We start from the raw sequence: 26,537 nt of genomic DNA, 5'->3' as shown, positions 1-26,537 counted from the left end.
TTTGGATATGCGTTTCGTGCGCTGGCATTCTGGCGTGGGTCATGTTTCTGAATGAGGGTGTGAGGTAACGATGCTGGGCTGAAGATGGATTTCAGCATACAACGACAACTGGAAAAGGTGGTACTGCTGAACAGCCTGACCTAGGCTAGCGAAATAGAGTGGGCAATCAGTGTCCAAGGGAGTTGACATGGCAGGAGTGGAAGCGTGACTGCCTAATCTTGGCGTGTAGAAGCGACATGGAGAAGTGGCGGGGAAAGCTTTAGGCATGAACAACAGAAATATGCAATATCTACAGGAACAAAACTATGTCGTGGTATACTACTCTTCGCACCCGGTCATATACTCGACGTGGAAGATGTAATGGCCAGCGGTCCCTCAGCTTAGGCACCAGGCACTGGCCGTAGATGTCCGTCCTTGTCGTACTTGGCCTTGAAAAATGTATAATTCAACGTAATCGTCACAATGCCCTTCATGTTTATATCCGACGCAAACTCTGGATCAATGTAGAAGAAAACTGGCATGTCTACCGTTTCGCCCGCATTCAATCTTTGTTCTTCGAAACAAAAACACTGAATCTTGCTGAAGTAGGGCGCCACCTGCCCGGGTGTCACCGAGTATGTCGCCACACCGATGATATCTTCATCTGATTTATTTGTGGCTGTGTAGAAAGCCAAAGCGGTCTCGCCAGGAAGGACTCTTACTTCGCGCTGTTGCGGCACAAACTTCCACGGTAGGACGTCAGAAACGGAGCCATTGAAGGTGATACGCAGCCGAGGGTGATGCTCGACAGGCTTGAGTCGCTCGGAAGGGTCGCGAGAGGTGTCGCCGCCGTGGGCTGCAGATTTGACAGGCTGGCCGCCCCAGCCTATCTCTTGACATATCTAGATAACTCCAGTCAACTCCCCATGCTGATTTCGGGATTCTTCGAAGCAGTCATACTATTTTGTAAAATGGTACAGATCCATAAGATAAAGCCCCAAAAACCAATATGACGCTGAAGACGTAGTTCCTTGAAGGTCAGCTTTGTTGCCTATGTAGTAATTCCCATGTGTCGTACATAACAGTCCTGTTCTTGGTCTTATACTGCGCGTGTATCTGGTCCATTCTGGGCACGACAACTTGCCGCGCCTCTTGCGTAGTGTTCAGATATCTCCGTGCGGTGAATGTTGGGTTACGGGCGCGTGACATCTGGATGGGCAAGCGAGTACACGCAGCGCAGGTCCATGACCCAAAAGCGCGCGCCCCATAGGGTCGTAACGGCGCCGCGAAAGACATTGTGTGCTGTTTTGTGGTGGAGGAAAGTAGTGAAGTGGAGTGATGACCAATGGTAGTCTTGGCCGGGCACTCGCGGATATTAACCGCTTTGGGACTCAAAGTCCAATTAGTGTGAAGAAGCTAGAGCCAAAAGATTCTGGACGTCATCTTTGAGACTTCCACAAATACATGAACCCCCGTGGAACAAGTACAATTCTGAAGTACTCATTACCCACACTTTCGCTTACACATCTTCGTATATCAAAATGTCAGATGTCTTATGCGGTATCTGCAATCTCGAGCCCAAGAAATATACATGCCCAACATGCGCCATGCCATAGTACGTAGCGTATACGATACATTATCATGCTGCACTAACATTGTGCACAAGCTGCTCGCTAGCATGCTTCAAACCTCATAAGCTCGCCCACCCCGTCAGCGACGAACCAACTCAGCCCAAAATATACGTCCCCTCTCTACCCCAACCACCACCGCCTGCGCCAACACCACGCTACCCCAAGCCTCAAACCGACTTCTCGGCCCTGGTCACCAATCCTAAGTTTCAAGACCTTCTCAAGTCTCACCCCACACTCCTCACCACCCTCCAACGCATCTACGCCAAAACGATTGAGCCTGATCCTGACGACGAAGTGCGACCGTTTCGACAGTCGTTCAGAGGTAGAGGTAGTAGGGGGAGAGGAAGAGGCGGCCGATGGGGTGGACATAACGACCGTCCAGCAAAGTGGACCCCAAAGAAGGGTGATGCGGATGCAATGGGGTTGATGAAAGGGATACGGGAGGGCAAGGGAAGGGACAAAGAAAAGGAGGGCTTGGCAGATTTCTTGCTGCTGGTCGAGGACATGTTTGGGGAGGGGGACAAGATGGACGAGGGGGCCTGATATATGGTATACGCTGCGGAATCTGGACAGCGGAAACGTGTTATGGTGCAGCCAGTTTTCATGTCCTGGGCACAGAAACGGACGAGGCTGCCGTGAAGTCACAACGTTCACCGAAGAACGCAGAGTCAAAGATTATGCAATCGAATGCGGCTATATACCACCTTAGAGTGCGGAAAACAAGCACAGTGGCTCAACAAGATTGGAAGACGCTAAAGAAGATTCATGAACAGTCACTACACACTATCAGAAATCACAACGATACCAGCTTGTTTACGCATAGACATAGCAAAACGGCCCGGACAGCGTGTTCAAAGCATCAGCAATCGTTATATTCGGTACACCGACATGTCCCATATACAGCACATCGTCCAGCGTAGCGTTACGACTTGGCGGGTCATTTAAAGACGTAATCGTACCCGCAAGCGCATTTTGCCTGCGTTCAAGATCCAGATGTTGCCATGTTGTCCAAACTCGATCGATCATGCCATGGTGGAAGTAAAACGCCGGATCGGCGGGCGAGTTGAACATGTCTGATCCGGCGTCGCCACCAATTGTCCAATGGCCGCCTGTGTGCACACCCATGGAGCCTGGGAGGAAATTCTGCATTGTGTTTTGGAAGCTGAGAATGTCTTTGTTGGTTTTGATGAGAGAGACTACGTATTCGTCTTTTGTTTCGTTTACGCCTTGGGGGCTGATGTCACGGCTGAGGCAGCGCGGGTTATAACCGAGCCCGTCTGCCTGGGGATTTGGTGGAGCACCTTGTGCGAAGGTCTGGAAAGGACCAAGGTGGATAGTCCAACTACACGGATTTGTTAACAGAGCCCGGTTAGGACAGGGAAACAGATTTAGCTTACTCCTTGAATGGGCCAGATGTAACACATCCGCCACCATTGGCAGGCTTGAAGAGTAGGAGACAGCGAGTTTCGCTCGGTAGACAAATTGTGTATCGTCCAGGAACGTAAGCACCATCGCCCGAGATACTAGTCGCACTTCCGTCGAACAAAGGCGACTTGAGAGGATCGTCTGTCCATTTTGACCAGTTGTTGTACGGCAAATAACCTTTGTACCCACACTCATCCCGAAGTGTTTGTTCATAAGCCCAAATGTAATATCTGTGCCACGCAAGGAAGTTACCCTAACGACTCGTCAGTTTGCTGTACTCCGTCTACGCGCAGATTAGCATACCGTGCCATGTATCGTCATGGTTTGTAGTATGTGCGTGACAACGAAATCGTCATATCTGGATCTCGCCCCCGCAGCAATAGCTGCTGGTGTCCTTGCTGGCCTCTTCGCCAGACATTTGACTGCGTCTATGTAATTTAGCTTTTGGCTCACGGATAACATCGACCTAGACGTGTAAGCAAAAGTTTGAATCGACATGAAGGGCTACATACCACTCTCGTCGTACAGCTGCAGTCTCGAGTGTGCATTTCTTGGGGTCGGTGTAGCCATATGTCGCGACGTGAAGTGTCAGTGCGACGAGACCTTTTGCTGATAGGACATCATTTTCAGTACATGTGGCGCTGGCGGTGCCTAGCAGTGCGAAACAGGTAAGTTTCGCAATCCTCATAACGATATATTCCTTTCTGAGAAGATCTGAATTACGGATATGACTTCGTACTGTTTGGAGAAATCGAAAACTTTGACATGGGACATATTATATATTGACAGACTTCTAAAGCCAGCACACATTACCGGTGAGGGGCATCAGAAAGGCAGGTGTACAGACTGTGGGGTGTCTGCAATGGAGCTTCCAGACTCAGGCAAATCTTACCTCTATTGGACTAGGAAACGAGGAGGAACAGATGCTCGGTTAGGTACCGGCCGGGATCCTCTGAACACAGATGGGCAAGAATAAGGATGGTATGGAAGGCCACCATGCCATCATATGCGTACGTCTGACTAAAGGTGACACCAATTTACTACGCCGCAGGTAGAGCGGGGTAAGCAATGCTGATGCAGATAGCTGTACATGAAGGATTCAAACTATTCGTAGATAGGGGTGCCGACAGTCTCGATTCACATACAAATTCGAGCTCTCTAGAGAGTGGCATGGAAATCTGGATAGACGTTGGCTGGAAAGTATATTCGCCGATAATCTGTTGTCATGGTAGGTCCAATTCATTAGAAGGCATTGCGCCTGTACAAACATGAAAGAAGGAAGGCTGGCCAAGCGCGACGCGCCACAGAATTAGGTGTGATCAACATGCGCTTGTCCACTTTCCGATTCCTTCACCAGACCGCAATTATTCAATTGATCCGCCACTCGAATCAGTCTTTCAGGATAACTCTCCCGTTGGCAGAAATATGTAGATGCGTGGGTGGCGTCAGCCACTACGATCCTATGGAAAGGGTTGCCCTTGCTTTGACGTCAACCTTGTTCATCTATGCATATACGGCGGTTTTCATTTGGCCTTCTACTAGGATACAGCATGCCGCACACAATAGCGGTATGAAAATTTCTTGACTCGTAGAATTCAAAACATGGACTCAGGACTACAGCGCAGGTGTTTTGTATGCGAGTAGACCGTGAAATTAGTGTCGAAGATAAACCGTTCATGAGCTCATGAGCTCATGAGAATGAAGAGGACTCCATTCTGCTGGTAGAAGTTGTGTATCCTTTGCTGAAAGAGGATGAAGTCACAGAGATTCAAATAGGAAATATCTCTTGGCTCCGCTTCATGTTCTCGAGGGACCACGCCGCAGCACGTTGGCAGTAGTACGTCAGACTCCAAACGCAGATAGAAAGAAGACCCGGAGCATAATTTTTGCTTCATCATGTTACTGTTCGAATCCGCATCCATCTCCAACATATCCCCATGAGTGCTTCTTCGGTCTCAACAGTTCCAACACCTGAGCAATTGGCTACGAACAATGCGTTTACACTGATAGCCCAGAACAGCACACTATTTGGCGTGACTGTCGTTATTGTCTCAATACGCTGCTATACTCGGGGGGTCGTTCTCAAATCATTCGGAAAAGACGACTGGACTATTCTTGTTTCACTGGTATGTCTAGTGGTGCAATAACTAGTGAAGACGCTTATTGACCTTTGTAGCTCTTAGCCACTGTAACGCTCATTTGTTATGCCGCACAAGTTCCTGTAGGGCTTGGAAGGCCCATATCTGTTATCCGACTCGATCAGGACGGATATAGAACCCTGCTGAAGTTTCGCATGATACACATGACTTTCATCACCGCCGGTGTGACGGTTGTGAAAATTTCGGTCAGCTTCACACTTCTAAGACTGGCGGTGACGGAACGTCATCGCTGGTTCTTGTACAGTCTCATCCTGTTCTTGCTGGGTTTCCTTGTTCTATGTGCTGGAACTATTGGTATGTCTTATCACCCTTCGAATGTCGCTATACTGATTTCCAATTTAGTAAGCTGATCATGGTTTGGACTACTATAATTTGATCGTCTCAAACTTTGGCATAGCATGCACAAAAGATCAAAAGTTGGCGCGCAGCAAGGCAAGCACTAACCCGTTCTATCTAGGTTCTCCAATGTCTTCCGGTGGCCGCGATATGGGACTTGAGACTCCGGCCGCCACCCATCGGATCAGGTACTGCCATTTGTATGAGTATCAGTACGTTCAGCGACATAGCCATATTTAATGCGAGTAAGCAAGCAACTCAACGCTTCAGTACGTATCCCTAAAGCAACGCAGCCGTCACCATCGCAACCGACTTTTTACTCGCGCTTCTTCCCATACCCTTCATCTGGAAGCTGTCACTCAACCTACGAACAAAGCTCTTTCTTGCCATTGTTTTATCACTAGGTCTTTTGGCTTCGTTTGCCGGTATCATGAAGGCTACCAAGAGTCTGACCATCTTACTGGATCCGAATCGATTTGTGCATGATTCCTTTGCCAGGTGGAACTTTGCCGAGCTCTACATAGGTATCATTGCGGCCTCTCTGCCAGCACTGAAACCATTTTTCCAAAAAATCATTGACGCTATACACTTGACGAGAGCAAGCTATCCAGCAAGGGGTTCGCGTTATAGCTTTCGGGGCCCTGATTCAGTGGGCTATACAAGACAGGATGAAGAAAGGTCGGGAAAAAATTCTGACATTCCGTTGCGGCAAATCGAATGTTAACACGAACGTGAACGGGAATTGGCTTCTGAGGAGTCTATGCAACCGCATGACAGCGTGGAGAGAGGAAACTGAAACGCAAAGTTGCGACAGCATTGCGATACCATTGCAAGACCAGACCAGAATTATGGAGTCAACAATGATTCCTAAAGACTTAGGTCTTACCTACGTCAACCATGATCAATGAAAACTTTCCTGTTCATAATACCGGTACGGTACTGGACGCTATCCCTGAAAATTATCTCTAAAATTGAACGTCCGCGACTCGATAAGCACAACTAACGCGCACTTCATGTTACCACGTATGGCTAATCCTTGTAGTGACTTTGGCTCAGAATTACCGTCTAAAAGAAAATTCTGACATCAGTATGTTGAGTGGAAATGGTTCAGCATGGACCGTACCGGTATACCTGTAGGGGCAGAACTGAGCTTCCGGACCATTGAACAGATGGTCCATGCGCAAAGGCTCACTTGCAGCACACCCACCTTCTTCGCATAACACCATTACCACGATCATTTTGGCATAGGAAGAATTTTCAAAGCACTACAACACGCGAAAGATTGATGTGTCAGTCATGGCGTGTCATTCCTACTTGGCCATATCATAGATGTCCCGCGGCTCGTCAGAACCCCCTGCCAATGAGGTCATCGATGGAACGATTCAAAATATCCCATTAACCCGCCATGACATAAACCATTGGGATATCAACTGAGAAACACCAAGAGAAAGGAAGAGTGCAAAACTCCCAACCAAGCTACGCACAATGCTCGCCCTCACAAGCGCAACCGGTAAACTCGGCAGCGCCGTCCTAGCCGCCATCCTCGAGAACAAGCTCATCGATCCCAAGGACCTTGTCGTCTGTGTATGATCCGATGCCCTCCCCATCCCCCTCCATCCTACCACTTCATCACCACCCACTAATCCAAAATCCAGACGTCTTCCAACCCAACGGACCCTCGTTTCCAAAATCCTCGCGACCAAAACATCACTATTCGCTATGGAAACTTCGACGAGCCGGATAGCCTAACAAGCGCCTACAGAGGCTGCACAGCGCTCTTTCTTGTCTCCACACCGCGTATAGAAATGGACTACAACGATGCTTCCTTGTGGAAAGGTCGCGAGGCACATCACCGCGCGGCCATTGATGCAGCACTCGCTGTGGGCGTGCAACATATCTACTATACCTCGCTTGGATTTGCGAATCCGTCGAAAGCCGGGGTCATGCGGGCGCACATGCGCACAGAGGCCTACCTGCACGAAATCGAAAAGGCGGGAAAAGTAAGGGTTACGGTGGTGAGGGAGGGGTTGTATAGTGAGAGTTGGCCGTTGTATTTTGGGTATTATTTTGGGTTGAAGGGGGAGACGAGGAGGGAAGTCGTGGTCGCGGGTGATGGAGGAGTTTCTTGGACGAGTATCGCCGATATGGCGTTTTGTACTGCCAAGGTACTGGCTGCACCTGGTGAAGCGTGGGCCGGTAAGACTTTCTATCTGAGTCAGAGGCGGACGTGGACTTTGGCCGATATTGCGCAGATTGTGGGCGAAGTTAGGGGCAAAGAGGTGCGGGTGAAGGTTGTGTCGAGGAAAGAGTTTGAGGAGTATTATGTGAGGACGAAGGGCATGGAGAGGCCTGCTGTGGAGTGGTGGAGTAGCACTTATGATGCACTTGAGGATGGGGAGTGTGCGATTGAGGACCCGACGTTGGAGACGATGTTGAAGGAGGCTGGACGGACGCCTAAAGCGCTGGAAGAGACGATTAAGGAGATGATGAGATGAAGAGGTAATTATTTTAATGGGTGTGTAAAGCCGTTAACACCAAACAAGATACTCCACTAAGTAAAGACCCATTTCCTTACACCATCCCGCCTTTTTTGAAAAGAAAAAAACAAATCCCATCCAACCCACATCACAAACCACAAACCTTGCCCTAAATCCTACTCCAATGACTGTCCATGGGAAATCTAGGCGGCATCACCAAGATCCCCCTCTTTACCTCCCCCTCCTGCACCTTCAACTCTGCAAGCTCACTCTTGCATTTCACCATTCCAGGACAAACTTTTCTTTCACTTCTCTGCTCCTTTAAACCCTCTCTCTCCTCCTTCGCTCCATCCTCCTCCTCCTTCACCTCATTCCCCTCCCTCATCACCCTCTCCCCTCCCTTTCCCCTTTCCCCACTACTATTCCCCTCCCCCTCCAACCCCACCGACCGCTGAACCTCCAAACCCCCAATCCGAGACATACCCCTATCTTCGACTTCCCTTCTCCCAGATCCACAACACCGTCGCAGCGCTATCTTCCACCTGCGTTCACAGGTATACAATATACTACACAAGCCAGTCCCACACTTCCAAGCGTAGTTAACGGCGCAGAGGCTGTAGGTAAAAGGGCGCTTGGTGTTGTAGTCAGCGTGTTTGGTTGTGGTTTATCTGCAGTGCTGTTGGTATCAGTCATGCAGATGTCCTGGGCAAGGGGTTGGAGTTCATTGACGTACATGCAGTGTGTGCGCAGGCTCTTGCAGGGGGTGTTTGCAAGGTTGCGAGATATTGAGGTGGGTGGGAGGTCGTTTGGTGCTGCTGCTGTTATTATTGTTGATGATGTTTTTTGGTGGTGGTGGTGGTGTGGTGTTGGTAGTATTGAGGAGATGGAAGAAGTTGGTACGGGGGTTTTATGTACTTGTGGCATGTACTTGCGGTACGATACTAGTGAGAATGAATATAAATCCTTTAAATATAATTCCCCTCGGAGTGGGTGGGTGGGCATGATAGTTTGGGTCGGCGACATACTAATGCGTACTTGGTACTTTGAAGTCTGGGAAGTCTGGTACATGGGGGCCGATGGTGTCTCAGCCTCACTATCGTTATTGGGACGAACCACACAAAATAAATTATAATATATTGCTTGATGGGGCGTATCACGACATATCGGGTTCAGAAAACTAACAAAAAATGGTGAGAGTTAGATGCATGCGTCATCAGTAAGGCACAGCAGAAGTCGTTGTTGTTAACTCGTAAAATCTCAACGTGTATATGAATATATGTACCTAATATGTAATCATACATTTTGAACAAATCTTATCCTCTGACGCTGCAAAATACCTCCTTAGACCCTGACCCTCGCCGCATTGTCATCGCGTTGTGACAAGACACCGAATCCAAAGTCTTTTCTCCGCTTATTCCCCTTGCGATCACCATACCGGTCGTCGAATTTCTTGATCGCGCTGAGACTAGACATGTCTTCAGAGATACTAGCGCTGATCTCTTGCAACGCCTTGTCAAAGTGGCGGGCATGCAGCGTGCGCTTTTCGGGAAAATTGTAGGATTGGCCACGAACGAGCTGGGGCGGGTTCGTGGGCGTGAGCGTGGGCGCGGGCGTGGTGGGCGTGAGGGCTGGAGTAGAAGAAGACGTGGTGGGCTCGGTATTGGCTTCTGATGGGAGCGACGATGAAGATGGTGATTCTGCAGCAGTGGGGATTTTTGCGGCAGCGAGGGCAGCTTGTTCGTTCTCTTCCTTGACGCAGGCTAACGCGGCAGACACGGCGACATTCTTGAGATCGCTGCCACTGTAGAACGGGGTGCGCTTGGCTAAGTCTTCCAGATCGACTGAATCATCTAGCTGCTCGCCGGCAAGATGAATCCGTAGAATTTCCTTTCTGTCCGCTTGGGTGGGTAGGTCAACCAGTAGTCGCCTGGGTAATCTGCGGATGACTGCGTCGTCGAGATCGAACGGCCGGTTGGTCGCTACCATGACGAACACGGTAAGATCGTTGAGTCCATCCCACTCCTTCAGAAATTGATTGAGGATATCGCGATGTGACGTTCGTTCGCGCATGGCATCTCTCGACGCGAAGACTGCATCAGCCTCGTCGAGGAACACGATGCAAGGAGAAAGCTTGCGCGCAAGCGAAAAGACTGCCGCAACGTTCTTCTCACCCTCACCGACATATTTGTCCATGATCTGGCTTCCCGAAACTTCTAAAACGGTACTACCGCTTTCCTTCGCGACCGCCTTGGCGAGTAAAGTCTTACCAGTCCCTGGGGGACCGTACAGTAGCGCACCGGATATCTTCTCAGTCGCAAGAATACCATAGCTAAAGGCCTCTGGCCGCAGCAGTGACAAAGAAGATATGGTTCGCAGGGATTCGACAGTTTCCTTGGGCACGTGGACTTGATCAAAGGTGGTCTTGATCTGATCGGGGTCTGCGATGCCTGGCATTAGGCGCTTCTCGTATTTCGAAGCAGTCGCAGCAATTTGTGCGAGATCACGTTGCCGTTTAATGCTTGCATCATCCAAATTCTTTCCTGCTTTGCCTCGCGCTCGAGCCATAATCATCTCCCTTGCCTCTGCAAGGGTTCGAGGTGTTGTTCTCTGTGCCTTTAAAGCATCAAGAAAAACGGCCTTGGAAACATCGCTGGCTTCAAGTAACGCAAGGGCCAGCGCAACATGAGCCCAGTTGAGTTGATGGATGGTATTTTCAGATGCGATTGCCCTTGCTCGATCTGTCACAAGGAGCCCCAGCGCCGTAAGTGCTATGCGATGCACTTCGTCATACGTCAAGATTCTTTGGAAATGAGATGAAGAGAGTATCGATGCCCATGCACGAAAGCTTCGGGGCCCATGATCCATGTCTGAGATGTTGGCGGCAGCTACAGGATCTAGAGAGCGGAGCATGTTTTGTATATGCAGCGCGTTGATGCGTTGACATTTGGTCTTCTCAGAGGTCAAAGGCAATGCAGGGGTTGAGTCGGCACCAGCGGCAGCCACAGATTCTTCGAGAGCAATAAAGCTATCAGCGGTGTCAGGCGTGACCACGATAGTCCGGAAAGGGCTACCTCCACCCTCACTTTGTACATCGCGAGCAGCACTTTTTTCTCTTGTCAGCTAATACTCTCAAGGTATAAGAGTTTATTACATACCCTCGGGAGAGTTCTGGCATCAGGTCGCGGGAACAAGTACTGCCAATGATCATGATTCTTTCACCAGCGACACGTCGTCTGCGCACAACCTCTTCTAACTTCTGCAGGATCCGGCCACCGTAATGTGTAGCATTCAGTTCCTTGAAGTCTCTGACATAAATCAACTTGGATTTGCCCGGTGCTTTGGGTGCCGCTGCGGCTGAGCCGGCTGTCAAAACAAAATTCACGTCGTCCTTTGCACTGGCCGACACTATCGAGTTGAGCTCCAATGCTGTGTCGTCGGAGCCCATCGAATAGTCAAAAAATGCCGGGGTTCTTGACGGCTTGTGGGATTGGCTGGCAATATGGGATGATTGGTAAGAACCACTACCAACGATTCCGCGATTCTGTTTAGACTCGTTGGCATCGATCAAAGCTTCAAGGAGGTTTGCGATTTTGATATCTTCTAGTTGAAGATCATTTTGACTTTGCGTACGCGCAGGCTCATCATGGGCTCCGCTGGATGGTGTGCTTGAAGCAAGAGAGCGAATACTGTCAATATCCTGGATGATTACTTTTCTGAACATGGGTGGCAATTGGCCTGAAGGGAAGGTAAATGGGTGAGGCGCTGCTGGTGCTGCTATAAATATAGGAGGTTGACTGGTCTCGGACTCGTCCTGAGCGCCCTCTTCTACATTTTGAACAGAAATCTCTAGGTCTGAACTCAAGCGATAGGTCTCATAACCCAGTGAACGTATGGAATGTGGTGATGGTTCGGGACCTTCCCCCAGATAGTCACCAGCCAATTGCGCGAGATCCAGGGCCTGGAGGACAATTACATCTGATCCAAGTTCCAAGGCATTGGTGAAAACGCACTGGTCGACCATAGCCTCATGCTCAGCGGTGGGTGCCTGTAGTATCACATTCGTTTTGGTAGATGGAAACGAGTCTCCGGCTGCTGGCTGTGAGGTGGAGAGAGAAGCTGCAATCGTCGCTCGGATCTCCGCCGCGATGAGGGGAGATAATTGCTTTGTGCGGCCAGTATCACGAGCCTTCGCGACTGCTCTTCGCTTTGACGCCTTCTCAAATTTGCTAGTTGGTACGTTCGGACTGTGAAGAATTTGACCCAAGGTTTTCGCAGCATTCAACAGATTACCATCTTCACTGGTGGAAGGCCTGGATTCGGATATCGACTGTTCCTCTTTATTGTCGGTTGTTGTAGTCGCGGTGTCGGGTGTAGAATGAGTCTTGCTTGCCGCATCGTCCTCTTGTATTTGTACGTCTGGGCTTGCTGTCTCATCGGCCAGCTCCATCCGCTCAGACAAGTACTTTTCGAGTCTCAATCTCTCCGGTGCATCTAACCGCTGACCCCACAATGCGCGGACTAATCGTGCCAATACCTGAGGCGCATCGAGCTCGATGCCGGCTGGGATGGAACATGTAGCATGCTCACCAGAATCATTGTGAGACAAGGTAATGGAGAGCAGTGGTAGCCCTTTCGAATCGTTGCAATCCTTCAATTGGTCCTCATGTCGTATGACCCTCCTCTTGAGAAACCAATTGGGAATGTGCACGGGGGGTAGACCGTCGGCCTTCTTCCCTCGCTGTTGACGTCGCAGAGCTGCCGAGTATCTTCGCACCGTTTCACGTGATCTCTGAAGCTTCTGTGCAAGAATATCTGGGTCTTCGTTTATTATCGCAGCTTCCGTCTGTTGCTCCGCCGTGGCTGTCCCGTCGGCCGTCTTCTTGTTGGCATTATGGTCGGCCGGTGTGCTTCCAGGTGTCGGCGGTGGATTTGCAGCCTGCGCAAGCTGACGTGTAGTATGGAGTGAACGAAACCGCGGTGCTGATGGATATCGACGGCCTCGAACAAAGCGCGCTGGAGGTCTTCCTGTCGACGCTCGCAGTGCTGAGCGGATGACGTACATACGGAAGTCTCTGGCGCTACCACAGATGGGACGGTGAAGGAGCCTACTGAGAATGGCGTAGGCTTGGGAAAGCGAACGATGCGCTGAGTGGTGATGGCGGCGTCTTGCCCAACTTTTGCCATGGATGATTTCCGTATCGACGTTGAGCCAGGGTCCAAGCCAAGAACGCGCTTGTGGCGGGTGATCTTACCCAAACGAGCATCTACTCCAACTCAACTGGAACGACCTCTTGCTGCTCCCTTCAGTTGCTGCGTGTCTGGAACTTCAATATCTATGAGAGTCAAAGCGTTCCAAAACTCGGTTTTAAGGGCTTTGACCATGTAGGAATAAATCAATTTCAAACACGGCCAGTCTTTCCACCCAGCAACGTGTCGCTACCGTACCATAGTACGCGGGCAAATCACGTTAGCGATACCTACTGTGTCTCTGATGTCAGCCATTCAAGCGCCGACACAAGCGACGAGGAAGTCGGCATAACGACATCAATGTATGAGATACGGGAGTTTGAACAGGGCAGACATATGAAGCGTTGTTTGTCTGCGTGGCCACAGAGCGTCACCTTGCAACGGCGGTTGGCCGAGCAACATTCGCTTCCGCTATTCTCCACCCACAAAAAGAATCCGACACTTGCGTCAAACTCCGCGCACGATGGCGGTGGTGACCCAGGACGCAGGCGCACCGGCAGCGAGCGCGCCAAGCGGCGACAACAACAACCCTGTGGCAAACCACACCAGCGTAGCAGATACGGACACCCTCATAAAGGAACTCGCGAAGATCCTAGGAAAGATTGAGAAGAGAGGAGATGGACAGCAGGATACACTAGTGATGGGGGCAGACCTAAGGGGAATCTGACTACTTCGACAAGCCTATCTACTAGAAACCCTGGGAGTACCGCTCACAACACGAGTTAGTAACGGCAGGTCAGCAGATAAACTCTATTACTATAAGGCAGCTAGAGAAGGGTATACAAAAGATTAGCGGCACCGCGAACATCACATCCAGGCGATAGCTACGTGACCCCAAAGCCAAAAGCAAACACGCAAGAACCCAGAGGGGGACCACACAAACTAGGATAGAATAAACAAGGTTCACTTATTATTAGGGTACACACAGCAATAGAACAACATAGGAAATATCCTAAGTGGTATTATTGTTAGAGTAGAAAACTGCAAGGCAAGACTATTCCACACCAACGTTGAACAAAAGTAATGCTTCTAATGCGGGCAATAGTGACACAGATAGAACTACGGCGCAAAAGGGAGAAATGTATGCAATGCGCGAGGACTACAACACTAGGGCGTGCAATAAAAAGAGGGTAAATTGCGGGAAAGCACATAGAGCATGGCAGAAGAGGGAATGCGACATATTTAAGGCCTATAAGAACAATATAGGAGAGCTAAGAAGGAAAATGGTCATAAAAGCGGCGGCGATACGCAAGGGACTGCACTTCTCTCGTTGCCGCAACTCACCCTGACCCCAACGGCGAAGACACTTCTCAAGAGACCACAGGAAGGGGAAACATAAACACAACGACCAAGACCAGGGAGACCAACCCTAACTGGCTAAGCGGCGAGACAGGCAAGAGGAGACCCTAGACAGACAGTGATAGACATCACCCAAAGCCAGCCTGAGACACCCACAGAAAACCGAACAGACACAGAAATGGAAGGTGTCACCGTTGACCAATGAACGCACACCTAACAATACTACAACTGTAAAAGAGTAAACAGGACGAAAGCGAGACCATTCTTTGACGTGGCGAACCCTACAGAACACTACATTCTGGCCATACAAGAACCGGCTTGGAACATAGATACCAGGAATACATACTGCCTGTCTGGGTACAAAGTGGTCCACAACGGGCATAAAAACACGAGGGTATGCTTCTTGATAAGTAGAACCCCAGGAATAGAGGATTAGAAATTAATAAAGAACGATGGCAACGCCGCTAGGATTATGACGAAAACGGACCTAGGCTAGGTCACTATCACCAATATCTATAACCCACCAAATAGGCCAACAGACATGGTGATAGGCGAGACGATTAGAACGACCTTTACTGGGAACCAAGAGGGAGCGCACCAAGTAGTCGTTGGTGACTTTAACCTACACCACCCAAGATGGTGAGGCACAGGGACCACAACCGACCCGGCAGCAGAAGATCTCGTCAAGACTATGATGAGATAAGACTTGGCTTAACAACACCAAAAGGAGAAGCCACCTGGGTAAGAGGAGAAAGGCGATCTGTTATAGACTTGACGTTTATGACCACCTCCCTAGCTTAGCAGCTAGTGCACTGCGGACCAATACCTAGAGGACTGGGCGTTAACAAACGACCACATATCGGTCAAGATCACCATAGGAACACTAGTCACGCCCACCCCGAGAACAACGAGGCAATACGGCACGAAAGGCCCAACGACCCCCCACATGCCCCCGCTACGAGCCACGAGAGCTCTGCCCACCACAGACGACGAGGAGGCAAAGGCAACCCTGCTAGCGAAAGTTATTCTCGCCAACAGGAGAGGCAGACCTGACGGATGTGCAAGGCGAGCTATGGCACGAGACAGAAGGGGACCCTAAGGCAACCATGGTGGAAGTATCAGACATGGTAACGCCCACAGACATAGACGAAGTATTCGAAGGACTGCCTATTAAGAAGGCGCCTGGACCGGATAAGATTCCTAACAAACTGCTTAAGGCACTGAGGGAGGACATAAGGAGCGATCTCGCAAACGCTATTAGCTGACACATCTAACAGGGGGCACTGTCCTAAGAGCTTAAAGAGACTACTACGATAGCTCTACGAAAACTAGGGAAGAAGGAATACACCCTGGTTAACGTATGTAGACCTATCGCCTTAGATAACACTACTGCAAAAATAGTAGAAACTATAGTTGCACAATAACTAGTAGAGGCCGTAGAACGCTAAAACCTCATATAGAACTAAACAGGATGCATAAAATTACGGTTAACAATAACCGTAGCTAGACTGCTTACGGACACTGTGCAAATAGCATAGAGGGCAAAGAAAGGTACGATCGTATTAATGCAGGAACGTCTCCTACCCCTCCTATGGAAGAAAGGCATACCAAGTGGCTCATCCGCTTCGTACAAGACTTCCTGAAACGGCGCACGACACGGATCACCTTTGCAGGTACACGAGCGGACCGATTAGGGTCCAGGCACAGAAAACCTGTTCGGCTTTGGATTTATTGACGACACAACCCTGGTCGCGTGGGAAACTCGGCAAAGGACAACTGTAGGAGGTTGACACAACGCGCACGACAAACGCGATGCATGGGCAAAGCGATACGGGGCGCGATTCGCACCAGACATGTATCAACTCATGCACTTCACCAAACGAGGAAACAACGAAGCGGACATGGCGAGCACAGTACCGATAGGTTAACAACAAGCCGAACTATATAAGCTATCCATCAGAATCTTGGGCGTATACGTCGACCCCAAGCTCCAGTGGAAGAATCCCTCTAAGGTAATGGTGATGGTGAAGGCGTAGGTGTATCCTTAAGAAGGCTAAGTATTGACGATATTGAGGAGGAAGAAAAATTAGGGGCTGGCGAATTTAAGGGTACTGGGGTAGTTGGATGTTGTGAGGGTTCTGGGTGAAATAAGGCGTTTCTGCCCTCAGGGCTAAGGCCGACTTGATCAACCAAGTCAGGACCGGGCCATTCAGATGGCGGCGGCCACGAGCACTCTGGGGCGGGTTCTGGGGAACTCTGACTTGGCTTTGGAGAGGGAGTCGGGGTTGGAGTCGGAGTTGGGGTGGGTGTTGGAGTATCCTTTTTGCCAGGTTCTTTATCACCAGGTTTTTTAGCATCGCCTGGAGGTGCACCGCCGCCTGGAGGTGGGACAATGACAGGAGGCGGGGGAACACCGCCGCCTTTATCATTGTGTGCAGGAGGTGAAGAAGAAGCTGGGGAACTATTTCGTGGCGGAGAAGGAGAATTATGGGGCGGAGGAGAACTAAAAGGAACATGGCCGTGCGTCGCATTTGTCCTAGGAATCCCGTGGTCTTGTGGAGGTCGCGGGTGTGTCACATTGGTCGTAGGAATCCCGTGGGAATGTCCCCTAATTCTTAAAATGTCTAGTTCAGACCGTTTGTTGGCCGCCGCGCATCTGGCCTGAGTAGGCTCGTACAAGATCCATGCAGCGAAAAAAGCGTAATTCTGGGCGTTACGAATCTTCTTTTCATCTGGCAACTGGAAGCAACTGCGTGTGCAGAAGGGCATTCTTGTTAGCTAGGCATTCTCTTAAGCAAGGGAACTAGTGATAACTTATAACGTACTCTTTAAAGTTATACGTATAATCTGCACACACATTCCCTTCGCCGACGATGATACCTAAATGCTGAACCTCGTGGAGTAGAGAAAAGCCACCGCTATAGGCTATCTGGCTTTCTGTAATGCTGTCTATCATCTCCCGTGTCGTAGTCCGGAGTTTGAAGAATGTAGGGCAGAGGATTATCATATTTCCACGCCAGTTGTTTCTTGCTGTAGGGTCATCCTCAATCGCCATAGCAACCACTTCATTGCATTTAGGGAAGTCTGCTTTAACGCACGCAAACGTTATACTAGTTGGATCTCGACCAGGGCCAATACTCCCTAAAAACTGTGTTGGCCTTCGCAAAATTTGTGTTACTTTTTGGAAATGATTCTCCATAATAGAATTTTTTCTCTCGGTATTTGCTATACAAATGTTAGTGTTAGTGGTTTTCTAAAAAGGTGTTAGTTAAAGCTTATTGAATAACATACAATGCCCAAACCATAAGTTGTATGCCCTTGAATTTTCAGCCTCTGGTTCTTCTAAAAAACGAGCAGAGAAGCTCGCCAATTGTCTAGCCTCTTCGATTGCTTGATTAATCTTATCCAACTGATCTTGTGAGCACATGAAAGTGCTTTCACTTCCAAAGCCAACAGCAATAGTAGGTGGCGCTCGCTTTTGCATTGCTCTGCTAGAGTCAAACTCGGGAAAAGCAGCGCTGAGCACTCCAGGTCCAAAGGCTGCCCATGCAAAAAGGAAGAGGGTGGTGAGGGAGGGAATCATATGTGAGAGCATAATTGATGCCGATTCTAGGATGTCCTAGCGGTGATAGCTGATTGAAACAATCAAGTTAACCGTGATGCAGAACGAACCGGCACAAGAGACAGCGAAAGATTTTGAGGATGTGATAAATGAATATAGTTGAAAGAGAAGAAGCTTTACAATGCATCAGTCCTATTTATACTTTCTTGTTGTAGATAGACTATCGCCACAGTACCAGGAGTCCTGTACAGGGGCTTAGATGAAGCAGCGAAATATTCTCTCTATGCAAATAGCATAACGTGAAATCGAAACACTATAAACATCATAACCCTCGTAAAATCTCGCGATACATACCTACATAGTAAGAAGAATTGTCTACTTATTTTAGAATAGCGAATATATACATTTGCTGAATTAAGTTCATTACGTTTCAGTGCCAGACCATGGGTCGCTTGGCGGCGCACCTATGGATGACCATGGGGTATGGGGTGCCCTGCGCCCATATATACTATTCTATTCTTGAATAATCCATATTCATGGATTGTACGCACCTTTCTGGTTGTTTGGCGCAGTGGGAATAGACACCGTGTCCTAACAGTAGAGGTGGTGGTAGAGGTGGTGATGGGGGTTAAGGACTGAGAGATAGAAACATCGAGAAACTTAGGGGTGCATTAATTACTATACAAATTACTATAGATTTGCATGTAAATGTATAGAATACAGTGTTTCTTATTTCCGCGAGCACGGCCCTCATTCCCCTTGCAAGTAGACCTACGGGTGAGCACTTTTACCGACTACCATAGTACCTACCTAGACGTTTAACTGAGATATAAGCAGTTATATTTGACTGCGATATAATTAAAAGTACTACATAGTAATAATTTGTTTCAAGTTTGTTACATCTTAAGTGCAAGAAGAGACATGGCTGCTTCAGATATATACACTATGCCATTAGCATTTTTACTTAAGATCAATCCTTGTTATATTACACCTGTCTAAGGCGATACCCATTTTGCAATCTTAGAATAGGCTGCGACCTACTATGGTATCAGGCAAAAGTGCTCCCCTGTGGGGTGTGATCCCGACAAATCTTGGTTATAACTTAAACAAATTTAGCTACTGAGTTTGTTGTGCCTATTGGGAGGGTACATTGCCTCACGAGTCCTGGAGCTGAGATTTTATATTAGACTACCTAAGGATAGCAATCTACATGTAGTCTACTACTACTAGATGCATTGCAACCTACTTGTAACACCATACGTCGCTCTGGCGAATAGGTTGGCCCGAAGGGGCCTACCTTGATATCTGTCCCCACCAACTATGTGGCGATTTCCATAGTCAACAGCACTACCCTCTTCAACGCCGCGGATTGGTGCAAGTTCGCGTTGTCTAGTACTATTAGTATACCTATGTGATAAAGGGTTGCGATCAACTTACTGCCACTCTTCAGCCGTTGTAATCTGCAGCTCATCCTTTGTAAGACTATCGACGAACTTCTGCCAACTGTCTCTGGCCTCTCTGTTCTCAAAATTGTTACTCGTACCGGTACCGGTAAGGTTGACTAATCCATCCTGGCACTGGTAGATCTTGCGCATTGTCTTCTCGAGGACCCCACCAGAACCCCACACTCGAGTTATTGCACGGCTTTTGGGTGATTTGTTGCCAGAGCTTGCCTCAGTATGTTGTACCTTCTCAATAGACTTCTGATAGCTCTTGATCGCAGTCTGCTGGTCAATATTAGTCCACTTTTCATGGACGATGTCCACCGGTAGAGAAAGTATGGTCTGCTTGACTAGGCTCTGAACTAGCAACAGCTTCCCAAACTGTTAATTCGCAGTGAGGAGCTCTCCAGATGACTCGTGGCATCAGAAGAAATATTTGGTAGAGCTGCATAATAAAGTTCTTCCAAGTTCAACCTATGTATATAATTTATATTGATCTCTTCAAGACTCTCCAAGATTTGTGCACCAAATTCCATATTTACAAATGCAGCATATACGACCACCAAGTATGACGAGCGAGACCACGTTGAACACAGTTTCCCCCCACGACGATTCTGGCAGTGACCTGGGCGATGAGCAGCAGTTGCATACCATTCCTTCCTACCATCCAGAATGGTTTAGCACAAGCGAGTGGCAGCAATACGACTGCGAGACAGCTTCAAGGATGGTGACAGATTCACACGATGGACAGTCTAAGGGCCAGAACATCGGTGAAGATTTGACGAAGAGCCAACAGTGGAGAATATTGTTATCAGCATCGCTTGTTGCCTTCACCGTCATAGGTATGCACTGTGTTCTTGCGCACATCTTCTTTACTGCACAATCATCTGATCGAGAGCAGGACTCACGCAATCGTTCGGTGTCTTTCAGGCACATTATGGCCATTCCGGGGCAGTGGACTCGGGGATGTTGCGTCCACAGGACTTGACTCAACGCGCACTCCTTTCTTCGATCGGGTCTCTCGACAACGGAGGTGTTGTTGCTATCTTCGCTGTCTTATACTATCCATACCTGCCTCTCATTGGTAAGAGCATCAAAGTGGTGTGCTTCATCGGCACTGTCTTGGTAGCCCTTGGATATGGTACCGCATCTTTGAGTCATTATGTAAACTTACGTCAAAGTTCCATTGCTCGAGCTCTCACTGACTTTGACGCAGGTTTGGACCCTAGTAGGCTGTCAGGGTCTGCTCGTTGGCGTTGGAACAGGCCTTTTGATCAACATCCTCGCGCCCATTCTTCCCGAGTATTTCTCAACTCGAAGTGGTTTGGCGCAAGGGACCATGTATGCTTGTAAGTACCCTTGGACACCATGACGAGACCCTGCTTATGAAATTAGCTGCTGCCTTGGGTGGCACGGTGTGGTCTTTGGCTTTGACAGTCATGCTTGAGAAGAAAGATATCGGCATTAGGACTACACTGCGAATCTTAGCTGGAGTAAGTGGGTGCCTGCTCGGTCTCGCCAGCTGGCTCGCTCTCCCTCCTCGGAAATACGAAAAGCGTAGCATGAAAATCATCCGCTTCCACACTTTCAAGGACCCTCTGTTCTCCTTTTTGGCCGTTGTCAACTTGATCCATCCAATGACGCTGGCAATCCCCATGGCCTTTGGACCCGAGTTTGCAGAGGCGCTCGGTGTCCGTCTCACCGAAGCATCGTGGCTATTAGCTCTCAACAGCGGTGTCGGAATTCCCGCGCGGTTCTTTGCTGGTCTGCTTGCCGACAAGATCGGGTACCAGAATATGTTGACGATTGCCACGGCAGTTTATGCGTTGGCGACATGGGCACTCTGGCTTCCCTCGGCCCTCCTAAAGAACAAAGACGTATACATCGCTATGCTTGTCTGCCACGGGATTGTCAATGGGGTGTTCAACACTGTTTGCAACTCGGCACAGAAGCAGCTATTTGGCGACGAAATGTACTTTCCCATCAATGGTGCGATGACGACGATTCGAGGATTTGGATATGTCTTTGGCGTGCCTATTGCCGGAGCGTTGATTAAGAGGGTAGCAGACGACGAGTTGAAAGGCGGTGATTTCTTCCGGCCGATCATCTATACAGGCGGACTCTTGTCTTTGTCCATTGTCTGCCTCGTGGTTATTCGTGTAAAGGACGGACAAAAGAGCGGGTGGAAGCTGGCGCGGTGAAGGCCCATCACATCAGTAGGGCATCGTGGAGGGGGCTGGCCTGTTTGCGATCGATGTAAGCTGCGGGTGTAGATTAAATTAGGTACCATTACTGTATTCCCTGTCATTGCAACCATTGAGGCTTAGGTACTGTCCTGGGTATTTATCGTTTTTGGACATGATGCGCTGATGCTCCAGACGAGGCCTGAGGAGGCGTATGTAGGTACTTGATACTAGGTAGCCTATATATATATATATGTATACATGTGCCTAGCCGTAAGATCTCGATGGTGAATCTGATACCATCTAGATGTGTGATGTGTAGTGCAGCAGGCGATGAGGTGAAACAGCCGAGAGATCCGAAGCATGGATGATGGGCGCCCTCAGCTTGCATCATCATCCCGAGGTCATCATCATGGGGGCTGGCTCGTGAACCAGCGGGGAGGTGCCGGTTGTTGCATGATGCTGTGTCTGCGTGGGTGGGTCACGGTGGCTACTACACCTACTCCTACCTACCTACCTACCTACCTACCTACCTACCTACCTACTGCCGGTAGCCATCGTCCTTCCTTTGTGACGATGCATGGTGTGATGAGATTTGGCGAGGCTTCTTCTTGTTGTCTCCAAGCCGTGACTGGCCCGGCCGTTCTCGCGGCTCCCTGGCAGCTCCCTGCCCAGGTGGGCGACCTGGCCCAAGTGTTGATCGTCGCCTTCTTTGGGTCTTGGGGGGCTGAACTTTGCAGACCGCCCGCTGCATGCACGCTGCGGGAAACACAAAAGCGGCCTCGCTACGCTGGACCCATTCACTCCCGCCATGCACGTTCTCGCCGAGCGTCTAACCAAGCTGTACTGTACCTGCCTGCCTACTCTACCGTACGTGTGCTTCTTTTTGGTTGCAGTTTGACATGGGATGGCATTGCTGGCCCTGAGCAGCGCCCTTCAAGCGTCTCCCCTCCTCGTACCCTACCCTACCCTACTCTACTCTACCCTACCTATTCCTCTTGACCTTGACCTTGACCTTGACCTTGACCTTTACTCGTACACAGGACGAGTCGAACCTAGGTACACGACGCTGCTGCCACAACGAGGGACTCCCATGTCACCTGGATTCCAGCTTCCTCTACTAATCTGTTTACAGTCGCGTGCCCTGATTCCCTCACCAACCACGCGCATTCCTTTCACGACCGGCAAGCGCATCTCCCATCATCCCATGACGTCCCCTGGACATGTCTGCTAGATATCGACCTATTCCTCCACCATTGACCTGGAGGAAGCGATGTCGCTTACTCCCTCCAACCCCAGGATGATGAGCCCTGCCATGGGCGCCATCAAGCTCAACCCTTCACCCTCGCCCTACCCCAAGAACACGGCTGTGCGCTCGCCCACAAAGACCAATCGCACGGAAGCAAACCTCGCCCTCCGCCAGGTCATTGGCACTACCACCTGTACTGCCAATGCCTTTGACAGTCTGGCCGACGGCCGTTGCTTTGCCTACACAGCCGGCGCCGCCGCTGTCATGGCCTCGATAGCCCAAGACCACTCTGTCTCCCAGCGCTTCTACCGTGCTCGCCCGACTACCAATCCTATCAATCCCTCGGCGTCCATATATGGCGGCCCCTCCACACCCACCCAGAATGAGAGCCGCAACCGGACCGTGGCCTCTTTAAGGGACACTGGCTTTGGTGTCTCGCCTGTCGCCTCTCCCGCCACCAATGACTGGCCAGACTCGCCCAGTAGCAGGGCGTGGACTACCAAGGAGAAGATCAAGTCAGCGACCTGTGTCAGCTTCAGTCCAGATGGCAAGTTTCTTGCCGTGGGAGAAGTATGTGCACACTGCCCTCTCGCCCTATGCAACGGCTGACGTGAAGTAGACTGGACACAAACCACGAGTCCTGATCTTCTCCACCGCAGAAGATGCGCCCTCCGACACGCCCTTGTCTTCACTCGCAGATCACACATTTGGCGTCAACTGCGTTGCCTTCAGCCCAGACTCCCGCTACCTCGCCAGCCTAGGCTCTGCGAATGATGGCTTTCTCCATGTGTGGAGCATCAACTCGCGCACGGGTGCAGCAACACTGTTTGCAAGCAACAAATGCGTCAGCCACATCAACCGAATGGCATGGATGGGAACAAAGTTGATCACTGTGGGCACCCGCCATGTCAAAGTCTGGAGGCTGGAAGAGCAAGCTGGCTCGGTACGCATGAAGCCGCGCCAGAGCGACATGTCATTCTTGTCGAGCGCCATGCACAAGACGCTGCCTGGCCGAAACTGTATCCTAGAGGGTCTGAAGGATGCTACCTTTACAAGTGTCGTGGCCATTGCAACAAATCGGGCCATTGTAGCTTCAGACAGGGGCGAGATATGTTTACTCGACGATTCAGGATCAGAGTGTCGCTTTTCCAAGCTGACAGACGCTGGGTTTCCTGTCAGCTCCATGGCGGTCGATTTCAAGGGTCGCCTTCATATTGGTGGTAATCAGGGTGGACTGAAGACTTTGTTCATTGATGATATCGTCAAGGTCATGACTCCCCCGCCGTCTCCCCCACCTCGCATGGATTCTCCGATTGTAACAGCGATTGGCACCAACCAGATTGGAGCAGTAGGATGTCTGAACGATTACGTCATCACCGTCGACTCACAGCGTGCGATTCGTTTATCCCATCTATGTGCGGCGGATGACGAGGCTGTGGTCGGTGATATGCTACACATGTTGCCGGCCCACGGCGACGCTGTTCTCGGTGTGAACGCTGGGCTTTCGCAGTCGAACATCCTCAACGCATCATATTACACTTGGGCTGCTGATGGCACCATCATCTTCTGGAGCGAGGGCACGTCCACCGGATCGTTGCAAGTACCCCTTGAACAACTGGAAGGACCAGAGGCCGTTGTTAACGAGCTGAGAACTGCGCGCGTCCTTTCTGATGGCAGCTTTCTCGTCACAGGGGACAAATATGGCGTGTTGAGGTATGTTTGCATTTACAGGATGTCTGCAATAGCATTTTCAAGCGTCCCCTTTCTTCGAGTCGACGTACCGCGAACATGAACACAGCTGACCTGCAACAGAATTATCAACTGCGAGACGAATTGCAGTGCTTACGACTTCAAAGCCCACGCAAATGAGATTACAAGCATTGCCATCCATGAACAAGATGATTGTGTGCTCCTAGCATGTGCTGGTCGCGATCGTATGGTGCAGGTCTTCATACGCACGAACGAGACTTGGGACCTGATGCAGACACTCGACGAGCATGTCGGCGCAGTCAACGGAATCTCGTTCTCCAGGAATGGAGCACGCTTGGTTTCCTCATCGAGTGATCGTACTCTGGTTGTGCGTGAATTGATAACTCGCGTGCAACATGATCAAACCTTATATGCCTTTGTCATGCTACGCGCCATCATATTGAAATCGTCTCCAGTTTCCATGGCATGGGATGCTGACAATGATGATGCCCTGCTTGTCTCGACCATTGATCGTCAGGTGCACAAGTTTGACACACGCAACGGGCAATGCATGAGCAACTTCAAGGCCTGTGATACAGATGGAGGCGACGCCGTTGTCCTATCTTCCCTCATTCCTATTCCTCGTGGATGGGGCACCCCGCTAATAGCTGGAGTGTCAAGCACAGATAAGTCTATTAGAGTATACGATGACAATGGCTCGCTGGTCGCTCGCGATTGGGGACACACGGAAGGTGTCTCTGATATTGCCCTCGTGCAGGCAAGTACTGCTACAGAGGGTGAGCCGACTGAAAAGTCCATTGTGACTGTCGCGGTCGACGGAACCATCTTTGTATGGGGTCTGGCACTGCAACCGCCAACCAGGCACGATCTTTCAAAATCCATGGACCTACTCACTCCAAGCACGCCTGCTAATCCAGACTTGCTGGCCACTAAACCACCCCTGAGACGTGTATTCTCACAGTCAGAACTGGCACGATTTCAGCGCTCGCCCGAGGAAGGACAAACCACACCGACAGGGAGCAGGTCACCAAAGTTACGAAAGAAGATTTCCAAATTCGCACTTGCTCCGACACCTAAGCTCGACCCTTCGCCCCTGCAAAGCAATTCGAGGGAAAGCCGGGCCAGTAATTGGCAGGGGTATGCAACGGTTCGCAGGAATAAGAACCGTTCACCCTCACCGCCGAGCCCACGCCATCCTCCGCTTACAAAGCGGCGAGCCTCGATGGACGTGCGTGTTCGTGGCAAGGCACCCACGAATGACTTTGGCAGCATCGGATCCGCAACCGATAGTCTGTGCAGGACTCTCCGCGCCTATCGCAAACGTCTCGCAAACAGCAGCGACGCCATGAGCTCCGAGCACGCACGAGAAGTCGAGAGAGAGCTTGCGGCCACGGCCCGAGCCGTGGGCGAACGCGTAAAGTCCAAGGAATTCGACGAGACGGTCATGGTCAAGCTGCTGGACCAGTACTCTGAGCGGCTCGTCAATCTACTAGACGAAAAGATAGCCGCCAGCGTGGCCCAACGCGTCCGCGAGACCAGCGTCTTCTCCGATGGCGCCGATTCTCCCGTCCTCGATCAGCGGCCGGCCATTAGCAGGGCGAATAGCGCGTCTCCAGATCGCCCTCGTACAGAGAGTCCCGCGAGCGACGAGCCACTCGTGCACACGACGGAGAAGGTCGCAGTAGAGTGATCCAAGCCAGCAGTCTGTAAGAAGGGATAGATGGGCCCCCACTTAACTTGATGTACATTTATTTCCAAACCCGGCGTTTTGCGGAGGCTGAGGAAGTCTTGTCTCATTTATTTACTCGATACCATGGGAAACAGGTGGGGGGGGGGGA

General features: G+C 50.2%; 14 protein-coding genes across 14 annotated transcripts; 9 read left to right on the top strand and 5 right to left on the bottom strand.

Moving 5' to 3' along the window:
* Nucleotides 1–380: 380 nt before the first annotated feature.
* On the bottom strand, nt 381–1,275 carry IAQ61_009083 (uncharacterized protein; the record flags this gene model as incomplete). The annotated part of the gene is made up of 3 exons (XM_003836706.2): nt 381–881; nt 940–1,009; nt 1,058–1,275. The coding sequence occupies 3 exons, from the start codon at nt 1,273–1,275 to the stop codon at nt 381–383; spliced, it is 789 nt and encodes a 262-aa protein (XP_003836754.2).
* Nucleotides 1,276–1,520: 245 nt separating this feature from the next.
* IAQ61_009082 (uncharacterized protein) lies at nt 1,521–2,153 on the top strand (the record flags this gene model as incomplete). Its single annotated transcript, XM_066098250.1, has 2 exons — nt 1,521–1,539; nt 1,657–2,153. The coding sequence occupies 2 exons, from the start codon at nt 1,521–1,523 to the stop codon at nt 2,151–2,153; spliced, it is 516 nt and encodes a 171-aa protein (XP_065951889.1).
* Nucleotides 2,154–2,423: 270 nt separating this feature from the next.
* On the bottom strand, nt 2,424–3,723 carry IAQ61_009081 (uncharacterized protein; the record flags this gene model as incomplete). Its single annotated transcript, XM_003836704.2, has 4 exons — nt 2,424–2,952; nt 3,008–3,288; nt 3,339–3,501; nt 3,548–3,723. 4 exons carry the CDS (start codon nt 3,721–3,723, stop codon nt 2,424–2,426), a joined length of 1,149 nt encoding a protein of 382 aa, XP_003836752.2.
* Nucleotides 3,724–4,103: 380 nt separating this feature from the next.
* On the top strand, nt 4,104–4,620 carry IAQ61_009080 (uncharacterized protein; the record flags this gene model as incomplete). Its single annotated transcript, XM_066098249.1, has 2 exons — nt 4,104–4,263; nt 4,328–4,620. 2 exons carry the CDS (start codon nt 4,104–4,106, stop codon nt 4,618–4,620), a joined length of 453 nt encoding a protein of 150 aa, XP_065951888.1.
* A 352-nt stretch (nt 4,621–4,972) lies between these two features.
* On the top strand, nt 4,973–6,254 carry IAQ61_009079 (uncharacterized protein; the record flags this gene model as incomplete). Its single annotated transcript, XM_066098248.1, has 4 exons — nt 4,973–5,161; nt 5,212–5,535; nt 5,652–5,775; nt 5,824–6,254. 4 exons carry the CDS (start codon nt 4,973–4,975, stop codon nt 6,252–6,254), a joined length of 1,068 nt encoding a protein of 355 aa, XP_065951887.1.
* Nucleotides 6,255–7,015: 761 nt separating this feature from the next.
* IAQ61_009078 (uncharacterized protein) lies at nt 7,016–8,025 on the top strand (the record flags this gene model as incomplete). Its single annotated transcript, XM_003836702.2, has 2 exons — nt 7,016–7,114; nt 7,186–8,025. 2 exons carry the CDS (start codon nt 7,016–7,018, stop codon nt 8,023–8,025), a joined length of 939 nt encoding a protein of 312 aa, XP_003836750.2.
* A 1,323-nt stretch (nt 8,026–9,348) lies between these two features.
* On the bottom strand, nt 9,349–13,191 carry IAQ61_009077 (uncharacterized protein; the record flags this gene model as incomplete). Its single annotated transcript, XM_003836701.2, has 3 exons — nt 9,349–11,110; nt 11,163–13,020; nt 13,068–13,191. 3 exons carry the CDS (start codon nt 13,189–13,191, stop codon nt 9,349–9,351), a joined length of 3,744 nt encoding a protein of 1,247 aa, XP_003836749.1.
* Nucleotides 13,192–13,717: 526 nt separating this feature from the next.
* On the top strand, nt 13,718–13,921 carry IAQ61_009076 (uncharacterized protein; the record flags this gene model as incomplete). The annotated part of the gene is made up of 1 exon (XM_003836700.2): nt 13,718–13,921. The coding sequence occupies one exon, from the start codon at nt 13,718–13,720 to the stop codon at nt 13,919–13,921; it is 204 nt and encodes a 67-aa protein (XP_003836748.2).
* A 1,268-nt stretch (nt 13,922–15,189) lies between these two features.
* On the top strand, nt 15,190–15,652 carry IAQ61_009075 (uncharacterized protein; the record flags this gene model as incomplete). The annotated part of the gene is made up of 2 exons (XM_066098247.1): nt 15,190–15,294; nt 15,362–15,652. 2 exons carry the CDS (start codon nt 15,190–15,192, stop codon nt 15,650–15,652), a joined length of 396 nt encoding a protein of 131 aa, XP_065951886.1.
* Nucleotides 15,653–16,560: 908 nt separating this feature from the next.
* On the bottom strand, nt 16,561–17,322 carry IAQ61_009074 (uncharacterized protein; the record flags this gene model as incomplete). Its single annotated transcript, XM_066098246.1, has 1 exon — nt 16,561–17,322. One exon carries the CDS (start codon nt 17,320–17,322, stop codon nt 16,561–16,563), a length of 762 nt encoding a protein of 253 aa, XP_065951885.1.
* A 34-nt stretch (nt 17,323–17,356) lies between these two features.
* IAQ61_009073 (uncharacterized protein) lies at nt 17,357–18,037 on the bottom strand (the record flags this gene model as incomplete). Its single annotated transcript, XM_003836698.2, has 2 exons — nt 17,357–17,778; nt 17,845–18,037. The coding sequence occupies 2 exons, from the start codon at nt 18,035–18,037 to the stop codon at nt 17,357–17,359; spliced, it is 615 nt and encodes a 204-aa protein (XP_003836746.2).
* A 2,064-nt stretch (nt 18,038–20,101) lies between these two features.
* On the top strand, nt 20,102–21,758 carry IAQ61_009072 (uncharacterized protein; the record flags this gene model as incomplete). The annotated part of the gene is made up of 3 exons (XM_066098245.1): nt 20,102–20,399; nt 20,459–20,785; nt 20,878–21,758. The coding sequence occupies 3 exons, from the start codon at nt 20,102–20,104 to the stop codon at nt 21,756–21,758; spliced, it is 1,506 nt and encodes a 501-aa protein (XP_065951884.1).
* A 558-nt stretch (nt 21,759–22,316) lies between these two features.
* Nucleotides 22,317–23,000, top strand: IAQ61_009071 (uncharacterized protein; the record flags this gene model as incomplete). Its single annotated transcript, XM_066098244.1, has 3 exons — nt 22,317–22,610; nt 22,784–22,799; nt 22,876–23,000. 3 exons carry the CDS (start codon nt 22,317–22,319, stop codon nt 22,998–23,000), a joined length of 435 nt encoding a protein of 144 aa, XP_065951883.1.
* A 13-nt stretch (nt 23,001–23,013) lies between these two features.
* IAQ61_009070 (uncharacterized protein) lies at nt 23,014–26,389 on the top strand (the record flags this gene model as incomplete). Its single annotated transcript, XM_066098243.1, has 3 exons — nt 23,014–23,559; nt 23,609–24,702; nt 24,802–26,389. 3 exons carry the CDS (start codon nt 23,014–23,016, stop codon nt 26,387–26,389), a joined length of 3,228 nt encoding a protein of 1,075 aa, XP_065951882.1.
* Between the last annotated feature and the right edge of the window lie 148 nt (nt 26,390–26,537).

Source organism: Plenodomus lingam (genome assembly GCF_022343315.1).
Source record: "Plenodomus lingam strain CAN1 chromosome Unknown contig_5, whole genome shotgun sequence".
Taxonomy (NCBI): Eukaryota; Fungi; Ascomycota; class Dothideomycetes; order Pleosporales; family Leptosphaeriaceae; genus Plenodomus; species Plenodomus lingam.
This window is presented reverse-complemented; position numbering and strand designations above follow the sequence as displayed.